The sequence below is a fragment of the Stegodyphus dumicola genome, chromosome 4 (assembly GCF_044657685.1).
Source record: "Stegodyphus dumicola isolate Sdum_Otavi_A_Nest chromosome 4, ASM4465768v1".
In the NCBI taxonomy this organism is placed as follows: Eukaryota; Metazoa; Arthropoda; class Arachnida; order Araneae; family Eresidae; genus Stegodyphus; species Stegodyphus dumicola.
The window spans coordinates 155,334,357-155,353,835 of NC_140771.1; the positions used below are offsets into that span (position 1 = coordinate 155,334,357).

At 30.8% G+C, this 19,479-nt stretch overlaps 1 protein-coding gene and 1 long non-coding RNA gene across 2 annotated transcripts in view; one reads left to right on the forward strand and one right to left on the reverse strand.

Moving 5' to 3' along the window:
• Positions 1-19,479, forward strand: part of LOC118199083 (uncharacterized) — a 49,928-nt gene that overhangs the window by 21,976 nt on the left and 8,473 nt on the right. The gene's annotated exons all lie outside the window — the stretch shown is intronic.
• Positions 1,454-19,479, reverse strand: part of LOC146997729 (acetylcholine receptor subunit alpha-like 1) — a 562,185-nt gene continuing 544,159 nt past the window's right edge. Inside the window, exon 8 of the mRNA XM_085815630.1 lies at positions 1,454-6,437. Within this exon, the coding sequence (XP_085671756.1) occupies positions 6,246-6,437 (192 nt within the window). The 3' untranslated portion in view covers positions 1,454-6,245. The remainder of the gene's footprint in view (positions 6,438-19,479) is intronic.

Sequence of the window (19,479 nt, forward strand, 5' to 3'; positions counted from 1 at the left end):
AATGTTACTTTAAAAGGTATAAACTAACGTCATGGCATTTGCTTTAAGGCTTGAAGTTAATTTATGAGGTTCAATAAGTACTTAGCCAAAATGTTTGAGAATAACAGGCCAATGAACATATTGAATGTTCTGTAATTGGAAGGACAGTTTTAAAATAGATTACTTAAATAGTTGATTGTGTTTTCAAAATGAAATCTAAATAACAGTCAAAAAGTGAAATTTAAATTTTAATATACGTTTTTCTAGAGAAAGACTGAGAATTCAAACTTATTATCGTTTACTGTTAAAGATGTCCAGCTCAGTAAAGTACTGTACTGTAAAGATGTCCAGCTCTATTCAAATACACTGCATCTGCCATTACTGCTTCAAAATATTGCTTCAAACAGTGTCAAGGAAAAATATTTTTTTCAAACTGCTTTTAAATATTTTGCCAAAAAACAGTGACTAATAACAATATCAACAATACTAGAGTACAGACAATGCAGTATAGTATAAACAATAAAATACAATCTCTGGAGAGTTAAATGCAATGTTTCATAAGGGATTGTAAATCAGCCAAGACTGAAATTCGAAATCAATCTTAAATCTTTTAACATGTTAGAAATTCTACTCAATACAAAATAGCCAACTACTCTTAACTTCATATTTACAATGAGTAGAATGCTTTCACAGTTTAAACTTCTCTTTAACAATAAAGTTCATAGAAGGCTAACAAAAAATTTTCTTAAGATTGTATCTTTTATTCAGACCATCATTTCTTTAAGAATTCAAATACACAAGAGTTCTTTCAGACTTTTGGTTTTTTTAATCAGACGTTGTTGATGAAACAAGACGAAATTATACTTTCTTGGTAGATGAAATGGAAATTTTTCATAGCATTTGTTATCTAGAACTATCAAATAAAAATGTGTTACAGATAATGAACAATCATGTACAATATTTACTTATTTTCAAATCTCTATATACTAAGAACAAACAGTTTAACATTTGATAAATACAATTTTTCTAGTATTTCATACAAATCTCCTTTCATTTCATCTACGAAATTTCACAGAATTTTGTTTTTATAATGCACATCAATCTTACTTGCACGCAAAGCTCTAGACCACCACATTAATAAGATGTTAATACCAAGAACTGACATTTAATCATAAAAAGTATTCAGTAGCATTTTACATACAGGGACTATTACGATTTCTTATTATCATTCACATCCAGCAACGTAACACATATTAGTTTTATATACATCCAATAATTCATTACATTAGTTTAAAGCTTTTATTAAACAGTGTCCTAAAATGTAAGAAAACAAATTTCTCATCAAATTTTACAAGTATCTAAAATACTTACTTGAAATAATTATTCGTCAATAGCAATTTTAGCGAATTAATAAACATAATATGTGTGTTCCTATTTCAGAATTATTTGTCTACTAGAATATTTTACTTTTATTTAGCATTCGAATTTCAAATACTATTTTTAATCAATGAATTTTAAAATAATAATAAGAATAGAGAATAAGAATGGAATAAGACTGTAATAAGAATGGAAAACATATCTTTTATTCTGTTTAAATATTTAAAAAACACGCGTGACATGTTTGTAAATTTATTTTATAATCACAACATTTAAATGTACATGACATTTCCTAGATATGGTTAGAAAATAGTATTAGAAGATCTGTCAGTTCAAAAAACATTATGAAATCAAAATAAATTGACTGTCATAGATCATATATATTAAAAACTTGAGGGCACACATCGTAGGGTCACAAGTTTAGAAATTTTACTTTAAAAATAGAATCGAAAGCTAATAACTTGCAAGTTATTTATTAAAATATGTTTACCACACAGTTCTATATTTCCTTTAAGACTATTAATTAGTCACAAATGTTAATAATTTACCATCAGACATGTAGTAAATAAGTTAACATGTTATTAACTTTCATGTCAAGATGCTATGCATCATTATGAATGCAGTTTTAATAAAAATATTTAAAAATAGAATAAAAAAGTGTTCAGATGCATTGTAAAATGAAAAGTATGCATTGTAAAATATTTCTTATTTCAAAATTCTTGCTGAAGTATTAAAGTTCAAGGGCAATTTTGTACTAAAATATTACATTCAGGAATGACTTATATGGTCCCCAGATAATATTTGGGTGATTTGATAAAAACCGTTCTTGTCTTGGAAAATGATTTACCGATATTTTTAAATAATACAAACCTAGTTATGTGTTTGTAAGTTTTCCAAAATAACTTTTTTTTTTAATAAAAAGGCTTTTGAAGAAAGTTTTTCTCCTTCATGAAATATAAACGCATGGAAAGGAAATATATGAAAATATTTTAATGGATTCACAATACTCAGTATTGCTTCTTAAGTAAGATAACTCTGATATTCATTCAAAGAAATTTCAAAATTTTGCGAAAAGTGTAACGAATCACAGAGATTCTTCGTAGATGAAGCGCTGAAACGCATGGCATACGGTAGGTTGCAATAAAAACGAAATGACCTCTATGCAGCATTTCCAGTGTGTTCATCTTATTAGATAGACATCTTTTTCTTTTATTGTCCCATAAAAAATTAAAAAATGGATGAAAATAGGAGCAGCGAAAAGCGCATATTTGTCATTTTGGCGCAGAGCCGATATTACATAAAGATTCAGTTTAGTGTTTACATTTCTCATTTCTTTTTTAATCAACTCTAAATAATAACATTTTAAATTTACAACTAAATCTAAATAAACTTTAAAAATTAAAACTTTATCGTGATGAAACGATTTTGGATAATTTTGTGTTTCCTATCTAAGATTCTTAGCATGCAAACAGCTACGTTAGAGATATTATTAACATTAAAAATAGTTATTACTTGAAATCTTTCAATTTTAGCATTTAAATGCTAAGAGAAAATTAAAATTTAGCTAGAAGCGGAACGAGGTATAATGAACAATCGGGTATAATGGGAACGGGGCATAATGAACGTTTGAGATGTTAACGCATGAAACCTATCGAAGAAGATTAAAAATTATTACCTGCTGCTTAGAAGTGTGGCGGTTATTTCGATTTATTTTTTAGACTATTTTACGTTGAATCGTAACCATCAACTTTTGACTAATTTATTATATGTTAATAATGAACAATCGGGTATAATGGGAACGGGGCATAATGAACGTTTGAGATGTTAACGCATGAAACCTATCGAAGAAGATTAAAAATTATTACCTGCTGCTTAGAAGTGTGGCGGTTATTTCGATTTATTTTTTAGACTATTTTACGTTGAATCGTAACCATCAACTTTTGACTAATTTATTATATGTTGTAATTTTAACCTAAAAATAAGTTATATATAATATTATTTGTTATCATTACAAATAACAGAATAGAATTTTAAAGCAATTTTATTTAGGTTATATTTCAGTGTAGTTACCCTAGTTTACTTAATAAAGACTTCGATTTAATAAATATCTGATTTAAATGCTAGTTTCTGAGTAAAATAAAGGGATATGCAACTGGAAACAATTCCATTCTGACAGTAAAAATTAGCTAAATTTTATCAAATGAGATTGTAAATGGGGATTATTTTTATTTAAATTCGTTAGAAATCGTTTTCGAAAAACAGATAGTGATGGGCAACTGAAAGTAATAATAATAATTATGCAAACTTTATCGCTTATAACATTGGATCATCAAATTAGTTTTATAGAGCGCAGTTGAACTTTGAAAAATATGCAAAAACGAAGAGAGGAAATTCTCGGTATAAAATAAGTAAAATATTATAAAATATCACAATATATTTTTTTTTCATATTTCCAATACTCCACTTTGAGAATTTAATGAAGCAAAACGAGGCAAATAATTTCAAATTTGAAAAACCGAATTTCAAATACGAATTGCTAATTTTATTTTTCTCATCATTACAAGTTTTTCGTTAAATAACAAGGTATTCACAAAGTTTTGTTATAGCTTCTGATTTCTGATTTATATTCCTTTCCTAATTTCATACTCAGGTTTGCGCGGTTTTCTTTCCATACAGCGGTAATTAAGGATTTTTATATTTACTATAAATAAAAGTTAGTAGAAATGTTTAATGTAACAGCTAATGTCCATGCTAATAAGCTGTTACCAGTATATAAATGCTTTTTTAATAATATTACTTGGTAATTAGAAAACGATTTTAATCCGAGTTTTGAACTTTATTTCCAAAGATATTGCTCCATTTATATCTGAAAAACTATTTCCATGAACAATGCACAAGCTTTACAAAATATAACATTATATAATGAATATGAAAATACAGAGGCAGTTTTATATTAGTCTCATAAATTTTCAATAAGTTTCCCAGACAGGTACCTGTACGAATATTAAAAATATGTATAAACTAGCCTGCTTTATTTGAGAAAAGCTTGTGCATTTTACAGAAAATTTCTGATCAATTAAAAAAATAATTAATAATGAATTTTCAATAATTTTCCAAAACGTGTACTTATGTGAATATTAAATAAATCTATATGCATACAAACTAGCCTGCTTTATTCGAGAGAAACTTGTGTGTTTCAGAGAAAATTTATTTATGGAAGTAATTTTAAAAAAGAATAATGAAAAATTTTAAAATAAAAGTCTTTATATTTATATTGCAAATGATGTTAAAAACTATAAAAATATCATTAGAATATATAAAGTTGGCATATGATTATTGGTGTAAAGATGATTTTATTACTTTTTAAATGTGAGTGTAAAAATTAAGAAAAAATATATAGGATGAAATCAGCTATGTTTATTTAATACTTAGAATGCCGTGTCAGTGCCGTCTAACTCTGATGCTCTGCCATGAAATTTTTAAATTAACAACATAGGACATAATGTACATATTACATAGTATTTTCAGATTTATGATTCCACGTTAATTACACCCTTTAAAATATGATGAAATTAAAATATATAGTCATGTGACACAGCAGTAAATTAAATAGACAGGACGCCTATAGTTCTGTAATACTTTCGTTTACATGTTGGCTTTAAAATTTTGAATTGATTACTATCCAAAAATATAAATTTTTGATTCAGAACATTATTTAATTTAAAGGAAATTAAAAGTAGTGTATTCAAATAACAGGAAATAAAAGAATACCTATGAAGCCTATTTGTACAAATCTTTACGTGGCCTGTATTTTCATAACTAATGGTAATTTCCTCTTCTAAACTATTTCAAAGGACGTAAATATTTATATTATGATAGAAAGAGATATGCTATTTGATAATATTTGTGCTAATCAAACGTTTACGCGCTAGTCTACATAATTTATTATACGTCACTCAGTCTTTCAACATCAGTAACTTTTTCCCTAACTACTGTCTAATTTTTAGTTACGTACGAATTTAAGTATTTAGCTCTTGTGTATAACCCTTGAAATTTCAAGAAACATAATAACCTCAAATTTCAAAATTAAATATTTCTTTCAGTTTTTGCGGTACGGAAGTCAAGATCCTTGTATTTTTGTATATAAATAAGTATAAATTTTATTAAACATATCTATAGGCATCCGTAGATCATATGAAATGTTAGATTTTCTGATTTTTATAAAACGGTTTCTGTGATGTAAAAAATCCTGTAACATGAATATGTGTATTATTTAAAACGTTTTTGTAACTGAAAATATATCTCGGTTGAGAAAATAAAGGTCGCGTAAAGACGTTTATGGAGCTGTGTATAGGCACATATAGATATATAAACTCAACAGAAAAATTAAAATTAGCTAAAAATGAGTTTAGCTTTTGCGCCACAAAATGTCAATGTGAAATTTCATTAAAACTATATATGCATATTATTTACACTAAAGTAAAAACTGAAATAGTTTTATATGCTTGTACTTCATATTTTTCGGTTGACGCAAAAGTGATACCACAAAGAAAATATTTGAAATTTTAATAAAAGTTTGTAATATAACTTTATAGATTAAAAAATGTACATTTTTGCAAAACATTCTATTCAATTTTAATGAAAAAATTATTACTTTCGAGGGAAGAAATTTAATTATCGTTGCGGCATTCTAAGGCTTAATATTTTTATTAGTACTACGTGTATCACAATAATGTTGATTATTTCCGTAATAATACATCTGATTTCCAAATTTCGATTAAAGGATTAATTATTAATTATATTATCAGCTTTTGATAAAGTGAACAAAAGCACATAGATATACGCCATATCTATTCAAGAAACGACGCATTTCTTAGTTCTCGACAAAGTTACTTCGCCGTCCATTCCACTTGAAGATTATGTGCTACTTTGGAGCTGACGACATCAATAGGAAGATCTGTATCATAGAGAAGTGGTGCTTGGAGGAAAATTCCTGCAGTTCCTATGATGCACGCACTAGTGAACATCCATAAGAACAAGCGGTCTAGTACCATGGCCACATATTTCCATTCATCTTTCAGCTACGAATGAGAATATGAAAATATAAAATACAAGGTAAGAGATAGAAGTCATATCCAGTTTCAATATATGACGTTTAAGATATGATATACAGCAGAACCAATAACAGCAATGGGATTTATAACATATTATACCAGCGTCTAAATATTGTTCCAATATTTTAAGCGCGTCAAACATATTACTCTTTAGTTGTTTTATTTTGAGAAAAAATTAATTATTGAGATACAGGGAACAGTAATGCATGACAGTATAGGTATATATTTATGATTTATAAAATTTCAAATTCGGAAACTATGTAAAATAAATGGGAACGTCTGAGCGTAACTGAGACATAAAACGATTGTATTTGATATACTTCTTTCGAATAGCATCAAGCTTAGCTTATATTTTTCATAAGGTTAAATCCTTGTACAAGACGTATGATTTATTATACGAAATATAACAAAACATATAATATAAATGAATTAGACAATGAAAATTTAAACTTACCTCCAATATTACACAGACAATTTACTACGAGCGGCTGTAAAAATAAAGCCTCATGGTAGACAAGTATTCTGACTGTTGAGCTATAGAAGTCACTAAAGTTACCTTTCCCGTGTTTTGTTCCAGAATAGTTAAGAGAAATGTCAAAGCCCTTTTCCCTATCGTGATGCGTAAATTCCATACATAACTTATATGTCTTGTACAAGAAACAATATAGCTGGAACAGGTTATGGTTTGACGTATAGATTTTCTTTTTGGCAGTATACAGTTTTTTTAATTTTAAAATGAAATGACACTTGAAAATGTAAAGGTCGCTAATTCAAGAATAAAAGGATATAGCTACGCTTTACTGCAATGAGAATGGCATTCATTAAAAAAACTACGAATAATATAATTAGTTGAATCTTAAGATGGAATATAGCTAATATTTTTGTATTTTCAGAAAGCTTAAATAAAATTAATAATGCTATCAAAAACTTAAGTGTTTATTTTGAAGAACGTACAAGCAAGATCTGTTTTTAACTGAATTGCGGGAAGAAACAGCCTTTGGCTTGGAATCCGGAATGGAAGGTTAGACGAAGATATTGGGCTACGGAAAAATACACAATGACTGGCAAAAAGAAGGGAAAGCTTTCTAAGGGAACCTGAAATAATAATCACATTGCATTAAATAAATAAATAAAAACATGAAAAATATCCACGCAGACAGCCCATTTGCCTGGGTTCGAACCCGGGCTGAATTATCAACATTCAAATGCTTTAACCACTCAACCGTCTGTGGGGCCTGAAATTGGACGGAGTGGTGACTTCAATACTTTCTACCGAATTTATAATCAACTTTAAATTAGGCTCTAACTTACGATAATTGATTTACTCCTTGACATTCAATTCGCCCGAAATTCGACAGAATGCGTCATTTACACACCGCTCTTTCATTCCTTCCATCTGGAGAGAGATCTTTTGGGCCATGTGGAACGTCGAAGGTGATTTTGTTTGTTTTATTTTGATAATATGACAAAGTGAACCCGTAGGCTATCGGTTTAAAGGAGAGGATGCCTACGTAAATGATTTTGTAAAAGAAACTAGCTTTCATTTTCATTTGACATGGACAAAACCATGCAGCCAGCCTATTTGCCAGAATCCGAACTCAGCAAAAATTACAGTATCTGCAACTCTAACTATACATTCAATTTTTTATATATTTGTAACATTATTTACCACAATTCCAAACTACTTTTTTATACATTTTATTTTTAAATATATTACTCATAATAAATTCAATTTTCAAAATTTTTCTATTTTTCTATTCATATTTTTCGATTTAATACATTTATCTATATTTTACACACATATAACAATATTCATTTTCAAAATATTAAATATTTTCTATATTACCCTCAAAACACAAATTTATGCTTATTTTTCTGTACTAATATTTCAAAATTACTTTGTTCTTCGCATTTACCTCAGTCTTAAAATAAATCCAAATTCTTAAAATTCAAACTTTTAGACAATAATCCCATTTTTTTATTATTACTAGAGTAATTTTTAATAAGTTTCCTTAAAATTCTGTAAATTCGTTATTTAATTTTATTAAACATAATTAATGAAAATTAAATCTTTTGATATCATAAAATTTTAATCATTTGTAGAGTCATTACGGTTATTTCGAAGGAGTAGACATGAACAATGAGCAATGCCCTCGACGGGACTCGAACCTAGGACCTCTAAAATACGCGCTTAGTGTGCCGCCCATTACACGACGAAGGCATGCTAAGAAGTCGGGAGAGGGCGACTGGAGATCAGGGGATCCAATCGCCAAATCCTGGTGGTGAATAATCATCATCCACCATCTTTTTTAGTTCGGGCGCCACTGAAGAGACATTATGTCTTTTGATGCTGAAAGACGTGAAAAATAAGCAATGCCCTCACCGGAACTCCGACCTCTCGAATACGCGCCGAGTTTGCTGAGCATTACACCACCAAGGCATGCTAAGAAGGCGGGAGAAATACCATATATACTCCCTCTTTTAAAGGGCGACTGAGAATTAGGGGACTCATTCGCCCAATCCTGGTAGTGGAGAGTGAATGAGTGAATGTACTGCTATGATGGCTTCCAACCACGAACATGAACCAAACGAATTATATACCATCACAGTGGGGAAGACTCCAAAGTAACGAGGTTGAATATTACATACTAATAACAGGTTTTACATATTGATAACTGTAGGCACTAAGCGTTATTCTGGTTATCTGAAAATTTGAAACATAATATTATTCAAGGTTGTTTCTGCTTAGGCAGTGTCTTGAGATTTTCTCTATTTTATCAAGGGCTACTCTGTTTTTGAGTGTGTTAGACGCCCACATTGCCCAGGCACAGTCCGCTGGTTTCTTCAAGTGCCAGGTTCTTGTATGTACACAATGGAAGTAATAATGGTCCGTGTCGCCTTCCTCTCCGCATTCGCAGAAAGGAGTATCCCTAAGTCTAAATCTGTTCAGGTGTACTGGGAATGGTCTATAACCTGTCAAGAACTGTGTTAGGCTAGCACAGTGGGTTTTTATTTCCATGTTAACTTTTGGCAGTAAGCGAAATGCCCTTCGTTCTACCTTTGCCTCTGTCCATCTACTTTGCAAATTTTGTAACAGACTTGTCAAAGTTGTTCGCTTAATATGAGACCAAGGAAGTTTGGTAGGTCTTTCTAATATATCCGTGCAGTTTATCCTGCTTGGCCAATAGGTCAGCGGCTTCATTGCCTTGAATACCTGTGTAAGTGGGAACTTATTTTAAAGTGGGTCTTTGCGAAATAGGCATTGTCAAAAGCTGTTTCTGAATTCGGCATACCAAAGGATTCGGCTGTTTTGACTTGCGATAGCCGCCAGACTTGATGCCGTATCACTGAGTATGGAGAATTTCTCCTGTTGACATGTGCTCGCATATCTAATTACAGCACTGATAGCTAGAAGCTCTGCTTGGTATACCGAGTTGTTCAAGCCTAGTTTCCTTTTCCACTCAAATGTTACAACTCCATTTTCCAGTCTACAGAAGGCGCTGCCCGTGCCGTTTTCAGTTTTGGAGCCATCTGTGAAAAGGTTATTACTGTTCCTCTGAATGGGTTGGCGTTTATGCTGATACTGTCGGAGAGATTACATCCAGCATCTTTCTTAGTTCGAGCGTCACTGTAGAGACATTAGGTTTTTTCGAAGAATGAAAAATGTGGAATGCCCTCGCCAGCACTCGAACCTCGGACTTCTCGAATACGCGCCGATTATGCTGCCCATTAACCACGAAAGCATGCTTGTGTTAAATTTTGAAAACCAATATAACAAGAAAAACAGTATTAGATATTTAAATTTGAAAGAACTAATTAATTAATAAATTAGTTGCTTTCTGGTAATGAGAAATTTTTAACGTACATTAATAACAAAAAAAAAAAAAAAAAAAAAAAAAAAAAAAAAAAAAAACAATTACAACAAATTAACAAAATAACGTTAAATAAACTCATTAAATATTTGAGTTCAAAATCGTTTTGGGGATCATTTTTGAACAATATTTTTTTGCTTGTTCCAGAACAGTTACATTTTAGATATTGTGATAGGAAGAAAAGCAGCAAAATGCGTCTTGGCAAGAACAGAGGTAGAAACAGAATGAACAGTCACCGAAACTTTATGGTAGTAAGCTGGTCGTCATAAGAGAAAGTTTCTGTTCTGCTGCAACACCTGTGTTTCTGTTTGCTGGGCAACACCCCCCCCTCGTTAGCAGCTTATTTCAGAACATGTATGAAAGCATACTGGATGCGATGACATGACTATTGTGAATTTTGAATTTAGTATAATCGGATGGTAGCATTGGCACACAAAAAGTACCTTTAATGCATACTCTCTCCAGTAAGCAAAAGAAACATTAGACTTGATATTGATGTCTGGATTTAGAGGACAGTCAAAAAGTGCATTGTTTATTACTCGTTTACAATACAGCTTGGCTGGAGTCCAGACAGAGTCATCTCTCAGACAGCATTTGTAACGCTGTATAAGAAACATGGGCAGTCAAAGTTTAACTTCAGTTTCCTTGGATTTTTGTTGTAATTTTATTTTTTTTTTAAAATTTCTAATAGCAAATTACACAGAAAACTGTAGACAGAACAAGCAAATAAAAAGAGAACAATAAAATTAAAAACAATCGACTGTATAATCTGTAAATCTATTTTGTGTTCCACAACAATCCAGCATTAAGTGCAGGGCAATGAGTCAGATCAGAGGCATCCACGTTGGCGTGACCTATTGCAACACATAATTCCTCTTGACTTAATTTACACCGGAACACATACTAATTTCAATGAAATCACTTAAAAACGCGGTAATAGTAATTCATCAAGCATACAGATTGTGTTACACAGCACAAAAGTCTGCATATATGTGCAAAGATGTCTCCAAACATCACGGACTGTAAGCAAGTCCACCATTACTTCGGCTTCATTTGAATGATTTGCAGTTTTGTTTTTTGACGAACCTCTCTTTTGCTTACAAGAATACTGATGGCCGTATCTGTGTATTGAGGCACCAATGGCAATGATTGTTTGAAATTTCTTCTTTGCCGTCAAACCAGTTCAGCATCTGGGTTGATGGTATGAGGTGACATAAGGTACTATTTTACGTCTAGTCAACCTAGTCAGCAAATATTGGACGTCGTCTAGTCATCAATACACTAATGATGCTCTAATGCTTGTGGCTATGCCATGTCATCAGAGATTTGTCACCTCACCTTTCACAGGAAAATGGGAAATCGCATGTAATCCCTACTGTCCCACGTTTCTTCTATATAGTGTTTGACCTTTGCTGTCAAAGGTGAATTCTGTAGTCATATCACCTGTAGAAAACGTCTTTTCAATCCTTAACCGAAGAATGTCACGACAACACCTGATAGTCATTATGTCAGATGTATTTCGGAACAGAAATGAAGCCTTATGAACTGAAACACTAGCAACTTTTTTTTTTACTTTTACACTGCTAAGGAGGACTACTGACCGGGAACAAGCCCTTGCAGTATGACGTCCGCCCTGCAGACATTTATTAAGTCTAAATTAAAAAAAAAAAAAAAAAAAAAAAAAAAAAAAAGGACAGAGTCACATCTAGATAGGGAATACAAAGGACTACCTTGAATACATATGACATTCCTGATAGTATAGGTCACAAAAAAATAATAAATAAAAAAAAATACTTAGAAGTACAAAGCTGCATTGATACAAAACTGGTAAAGGTAAAACAAAAACAGTAAAATTTAAGAGTAACATTGGAATTTCAAGCCTGCAGTTATACATCACACTGACTTACTATTATACACTGATACTACAAATAAAACACACTATATACACTGTTCGTATCAGAAAAGTACACACTGACATAGTAAAGCTGATACTACAAATAAAACACAACATATACACTGCTCGTATCAGAAAAGTAGACAATTCTGTACATGATGCTGTACTGTAACGCTAAAACTAAAGAACACTAGACAATAACTTTTGGAAATAGTCACAGTGAAATTAGGAATATAATATATTCTAGCAGAGTTAGAATACGAGTCATTTCAAAACATTAAATCCAGCAAAATATTTCAATACATATTTACAAAGTTCTACAACCAAGAAAGTCTGGTTCAATACTACTATTAAACACTAGCAACTGTCATCCAAAGTCAGTTCAACTCCATATTCAGCCGTATAAAAACTGATACCATGGTTAATGGCTGATGATTCCTGAACGTTGTATATCTCAAAATTACCTGAAATTTTAATCATTTCATCTTTCTGCTACGATGCATTTCTGAAATAAATATATTCCTGATTCCTTCATTATGCAGCAATTTTAATGGACTTCGGTCTTTTGGTTCGTTACTGGAGAAAAACTTTATATCTTATTTTCTTATTTTAACTTTTACTTTTTAAGTATCAAATAAAGTTGTGCCTCTCTAAAATTAATTTAGTTTAATTCTTAGTACTGTTAAACTTAAAATTTTCTTCTCGTTTGATTCATTCAGATTGTCAAGTATTTCATCAAAATTCAAATCCTGGTTAAAAATTCCCTCCAAATTGTAATTTACCCTTATTAGAGTTTTTTCATTTAATAACTCTTAAAGTTCCTAGAATAAATAATGTTAAAAATAATTCTCAAAAAGAGTGATAAGTAATTCATAATTCAAATAAGTAATCAGGTTTCCTACCACGAATGATTTTTTAAAGTTGTGGCATCTTCTTTTACATTAACAATTTATAAGCATATAGAAAAAATATGCCAATTTTTATTGCACGTGACTTGAGGAATTTCTCTTGCAATGACTAACTGAAGTCCACAAACATATTGGGAATGTAAAGATATACGAATGGTATCTTTTTTTCGGTACTCATGGATTTTGCTTCGTCGATTTACTTCCGTTACTCAGAAAAAAAAAAAAAAAAAAACATTTTGTAATATTGAGCAAATATGCTCTGAGAATTAGGTTGTTGAGATCAATCAGTGAGATCAACCAGATTTCAAATGGATTGACATAAGTTGGTATACTTTGTATGATGACATTTAAGGCCTAGCAAGGTGAAAGTTTGGTATGTCTTAAGTTGGAGTTTATAATAATGTCTAAAAATATTTGTCAGACCACGATATCACAGCATTCACAAACACGTCAGCTTTATTATTGCCTATTTCGGAAAATTTGCCTTCCGGCTATTCGTAATGTGCAGAAGTGAGAAACGTCGCTGTATAAAAGTACGACGTAGAATTGTCTTAGATACGCAAATTACGAAAAAAAGGAGGGGGGTCCCGTTCAATATCTCCCGATCTAGTACTAGGCGGATTGACGAAATTCAACTTGCGTTTTTCATGTCGCTAAAGTGCGATTTAGGATATCTATTAGATTTACATATAGCATTGTTCTAATATAGGTATTTTGACCCAAAATCGGACTTTTTCTGAAATGACATGGCCATTGTTTTCCATATTTCGATGCTACGAATCAAATTATGCCAAACTGCCAAATTTTGTAAAAATCACAAGAGTAATTTTTAAAAAATTAGCTCTCAAAATTTTAGTTCCTCAATGTTAATTGAATTTGATATATATTTATTAATATCTCTTTTTTTTATTAAACTTATTTTATTCTTCCTTTCACATTTCGAAATTTAGGTTCATTCCAAATAAAATTCGCCCATTTTTTATGATTTATTTTTAAATAATTTTTATAAATTTTCCGAAATTTTTTAAAATTATAATCTATAAAATTTTTACCATCATCTTAAAGTAAATGTATTTCTAAGTATATCTGCAAAAAATTAGAGTTTTTTTTAAATTTCCAAAGATATACAGGAATTTATATACTGGCGCGTTTTGAAAGTTGGCTTATTTGTTGAAAGCGATAAAACATCAAATGCGTTTTAAGCACTTTGTTAAAATTACTTGAAAGTAGGAACGATGTAACTTTTTTCTGCTCATGCATAATGTAAGGAAAGAAAGGAAAATAGGTTGCTATAGATTAAAAATTTCACCAGGTAAATCATTCTTGGTGAAAACCGAAAAAAATTGCGCCAAAATAAATTTTTGAATTTCTGATTGAAAAATTTTTGAACTTTAACAAAATTTAATATTTAGGCATAATTTGAACCGTAAAATTGAAATATGGAAAAATATTGGAATGCCATTTCGGAAAAAGTCTTATTTTGTGTCAACATACCTATTTTAGAACAGTGCTATATATAAGTTTAATATATATCCTAAGTCGCGCTTTCGAGACATGGAAAATGCAATTTCAGTTTCGTCAGTCGGGTCAGAACGGGATATAGAACTGTCCCATTTCTTTTGCGCAATATACATGAGCGTACCATTATATCTACAGCTAAACTAATCTTAGTTGCTTGAAGAAGGGAGTCGGCATACCTATTTTGATTTCTTTAAAATGTTTATAATATTTATAAAATTCGTACCTATTTTACATGAATTTCAGCTATAAAAGACATATTTTTGACTACATATACCTGCATACCAAACCACACACACACCATACTCACATATCTATACATAAAGAGAGAAAGAGAACTTCGGAGGTAACTAGTGAAGGAATAAATCATAGGTATTGAGAAGAGAAAGAAAAAGAGAGGGAGCCTTAGATAAAATTGCACATCGATAAGCAGATGCATAGATAATATGCATCGATAAGCAGATGCATAGATAATGTTTAAATTCATTAACTTACCTTGTTAATGAATGTGATAAAAGGCTAACTTTTATAATGATGAATAAAATAAAAAAAATTGAAAAGAATAATCGAAAATTAAGTATTTTATAAAATGCTCATCCGTTTTATTTTTCAGTAAAAAAGCACATAATTTTTTTCTTATTATTATTTTCAAAATCTTTCTGTAAATATTGATCTCAACATCAAAAAATTTTTCAGCGGCAAAACTTATGCTTTAATTTAGCGCCATATGATGACAAAAATGATTAAGAGCTAAGAGACAGAGGTTTTGTAATCTTTTTCCTTTCAGCCTTTTTATAGCTCATCGTACGAGAGTAGGGAATAATTAAAGAAAAAGAATATGGCATAAAGATAAGGAGCTGATTATTTTAATACAATAAGAAAGTGATATGTAAATTAAATTTCCCGATAATTTTGTTTAAAAAACTATCAGATTTATTAATTTTTCTATAGTATAATTGCCTTTATTGCGCAGGTAGATAGGAAATTAGTATATTAATGATAGCAGGCTTCAAAATGTCAAACTTGAGAAGAAAAAAAATAGCTCTGCTGTTATATAATTTTTTTTACCTCTAATAGTTTTTAGATAAATATTTATTTTTAAAACTATTTCTTTCTGGAAGTAGTCTATAATAGATGATTCAAAGTGATAAGACAAACTCAGTTTTTGTTGTTCCTTGACGGGAAGAAATGAAACATGAATGTGTTAAAATAATAGACTTAAAAATAAGTTTTAAAACAATGAGGAATAATACTATAATGCTTATTTTCCCCTTAGAATATAAAAAAATTTAGGAAGACATAATTTCAATCTCATGTTAAAAGCATTATTTCTTATTATAGTTTTTCTAAATGCTTTTATACATTTATCAGTATTATGAGTTTATGCATAATGTAGCCACTTGCATTGTCCTGCATAATCATAAATGCTGCAATATAGGTAATACTTAGTCAACACAGTTAAGTAAAATTTATCCAAAGTATAACTTTCAAAAATAGTTTCTATATATTGTACCTATCAGATACGCAATTTAATTGTAATTTTAGCATTTCAGTTATTATGTATTAAATTATACACTGAGTTCACAAATATTCTTACCCGGCCTCTCTTACCTCTACTGTTGGTCACAGACGTCCCAATTATAAAAATGCTAAGTGATACACATATTCATGCTTTGACATCTTGAAATTAAAAAAAAAATCAATCTTGTAAAAATTACAAAATTTAACTTTTTATACGTTCCTGCAGTCCCTATACTTATATTTAAGGAACCGTTAAACTCATTATAAAACATAAAAGACAAAAAGTTTGAATTTCATACTACACAAATTGACCAAGATATTTAATTTTAAATTTGCGATATTTAAGTATTTTACAACCTCAGAAATTCGAATTAATCGTAAACTGTGAAGGATGAGTAGCAAGAATTAGGATAAATTCAGCTTATTTGTATACCCATGTTAGATCATTCAGTGATATTCCAGTGTGATCTACTAGTATGTAATATTTTTTAATTTGTAATTTTTGTAATTAACAACTATTTGGAGTGGATTATAAAACGAAACACTGTATAAGTCATTTATTTTTATGGTATTTCAACTGCCAAGAAGTATACATAAATAAATTTAAAAAATATTAAACTGACCTTTGTCTGACCTCTTAGAAAATAATATCTCACTGAAATATTTCTCACTTGTACACTTTCAGCATGACGTCACTCCGAAACGTAAATCTGGAGGTCTACGCTATTTTTTGAGTTGGAAATAATATTTTTGGGTATTGGAAATCCATTGTTCTATCTGTTGATGCTTGATTCTAGCAAGTACCAAATTGTTTTAGGAATTTGTTTCCTTTCTTTGAATTCCAACCTGTGCGGAAATCTAACCAGAAGCCGAGTGGTTATGTCACTAAACTTTGATAGTTCGATCTGCGCTCGATTCCAGGCGAACGGGCTGGCAGCATGAACGTTTTCGTGGTTTTCGTGTGTATCTACAATATGCGTCAATTTCCCTTAGAAAGTCCTCCATTAAGGTATTCCTTCCCTTAGGCTGATAATATAATATGAGCGGTGGTCCAAGTTATATATTTACGGATTTCTGGAACCAGAGAAGCCTGAGAGTTACTGGATCGTATTTTGAGGCTCGATTCGTTGTCTAATAAGAAGTGCTCTTTATCGTTTGTTGACGTATTTAAGAACTTTCTTAATTGTTAACAATGCCGCTTCAAAAACTATATAGAGCCGTTTCTTCTACTCAAGTTCAAGACTTGCATTCTCATACAAACAATAAGCGCTTTATGCAGAATTCTCGCTTTAACATCCGTCTATATAGATGGTAAATTTGTGAATCTTCGTTTGGAATTACTTTAATGAAACGATGGAACCATGCTTTTGCAGGACGTAACGCCGATCATTTCTCATGGTGTTTATAATCTTGCTGGTATACTGTTTTTCCTATGTATATCAATCAATAATCATTCGTTTTCTTGGTACAAGGTTATTGTTGACTATTTTAGAAGTGTTTGGAACAAATAAGGCATACCAGCGGATATTTGTAATGTACAAGTAGGACTTAACCTGTGTGCTCTAGTGACTTGCAAATGTGAGTGTCTCTGCACAGAATTAAGCTGACATCTTGGATTTTTTTAACCCTTTCAAGGGCGGTGGTTTCGCCTTGAAACCACATTTTCAACATTTTTTTTAATTTAGAAAATTTGATTTTTTTCCTCAAAACCGCTGCTAAAATTAAATTACTTCTTAAAGCTGATAACAGATGGCAGCACCAAACCTTTCTGGGCATTTATTAATTGATACGAATCATTCAAAAATAGCTTCTTTTTCACAGTACTCTTTTTGACGCATTTTAAAAACAAACAAACAAACAAACAAACAAACAAAAAAATTAATTTTTCAACAATATATTTTATAAGCAGGCATCAATGAGTAATGAAATGTCCTTAGTTCACAAAAAAAAAAAAAAAAAAAAAAAAAAAAAAAAAAAAAAAAAGGAATGGAACCCTTTTAATTTTGAATGTTTTCATTGCGGTTTCAGTATGAAACCACCGCCCCTCTGAGACATCGAAGAAAGGACCAGATGACGCAGTCGCGATATTTTTTGTAGTTGTGTTTATTGCTTTCGGATCACTGCTGTAAACAGTTGCACCATATCTTCATTTGAGTAGCTTCAAAGATGAGGATTTATGGAGCTTTTGAGAGAGAGAAAACATTTCTTATTTTTTACAGAGACACAGAGTACACTGAAAAACACTCACAGTTGCGTTTTTATTATGCTTCTCTTAGCGGTCGCTTTTCTCATGCTTCTAGTTCATAGTAAAATAATTGTATGATCTTAATTTATTTTATTATTACATATAATTTTCTTAGTTTTTAACATAATTTTTAAAAACATTTCATAGTTTTAGTAATTTAGTGCATTATTAGTTACTTTTTGTCTCATACTTTTTTGTTTCTTGTTTTAAATTTTTTATTTATAATTAAAAATGCGTGTTTATGCAAATATTACTTACTTCATTAGTTGTTCAGTAATTTACAAGTATAATCTGCAATTTGGGTTACGTTCAGATACTTTTCAGCAAAGTAAAGATAAATAAGCAAATGTTTAGTCTTAAATGCTCTAGACGGGCACTGGTTTCAAGGAGAAACCGGTTCCCTTTCCATAAAGGGGGACAAAAATTTTTTTAAACTCATTTATGTTATCTATAGGACCATTGCATGTCATTATGCTTACTTTTTCATAATTTTTAAAAAATCATAACATTGCGCCCCTGAAAGGGGATCCCAAACCGTTGACCCAACCGACTATTATCCTTTATCCTTTCTGTTATTTGTCAGTAGGTTTGTCGAAGCACTAACTCTGGACCTTTCCTGCTAGCCGGACATGTTTCCAACTACACCTTGAAGGCAAGAGCAAGAAGGGAGTAAATACCTTACCTGCGGACTCTCTCATAACAGAGTTTGAGAAATTTAGGTCAGATTTCCCCAGGAGAGATTGTTTTTCGTAGATACCTGAGGCATTTTCTCCCTTGTTATAGCGTGCCTTTGTAGTGCAATTGGAAGAACAAATGCCTAACAACGGAAGATCCAGAATTTGAATTCCATTAAGGGCATTGCGGATTTCTTTACTTTCTTGTATTCGAAAAATTTTTGGTGACTCTACAAGTTATGCGCTATCTAAAATGTGGTGGACCACAATTTATCACCACTAAAATACTGTGATCAGGTTCTCACTTCTCAGGTCGCTCTTTAAGTAGGGAAGAGAAAAAGGTATTTTCTGCTTTTTACCGGTTGCCTTTGGGGTGT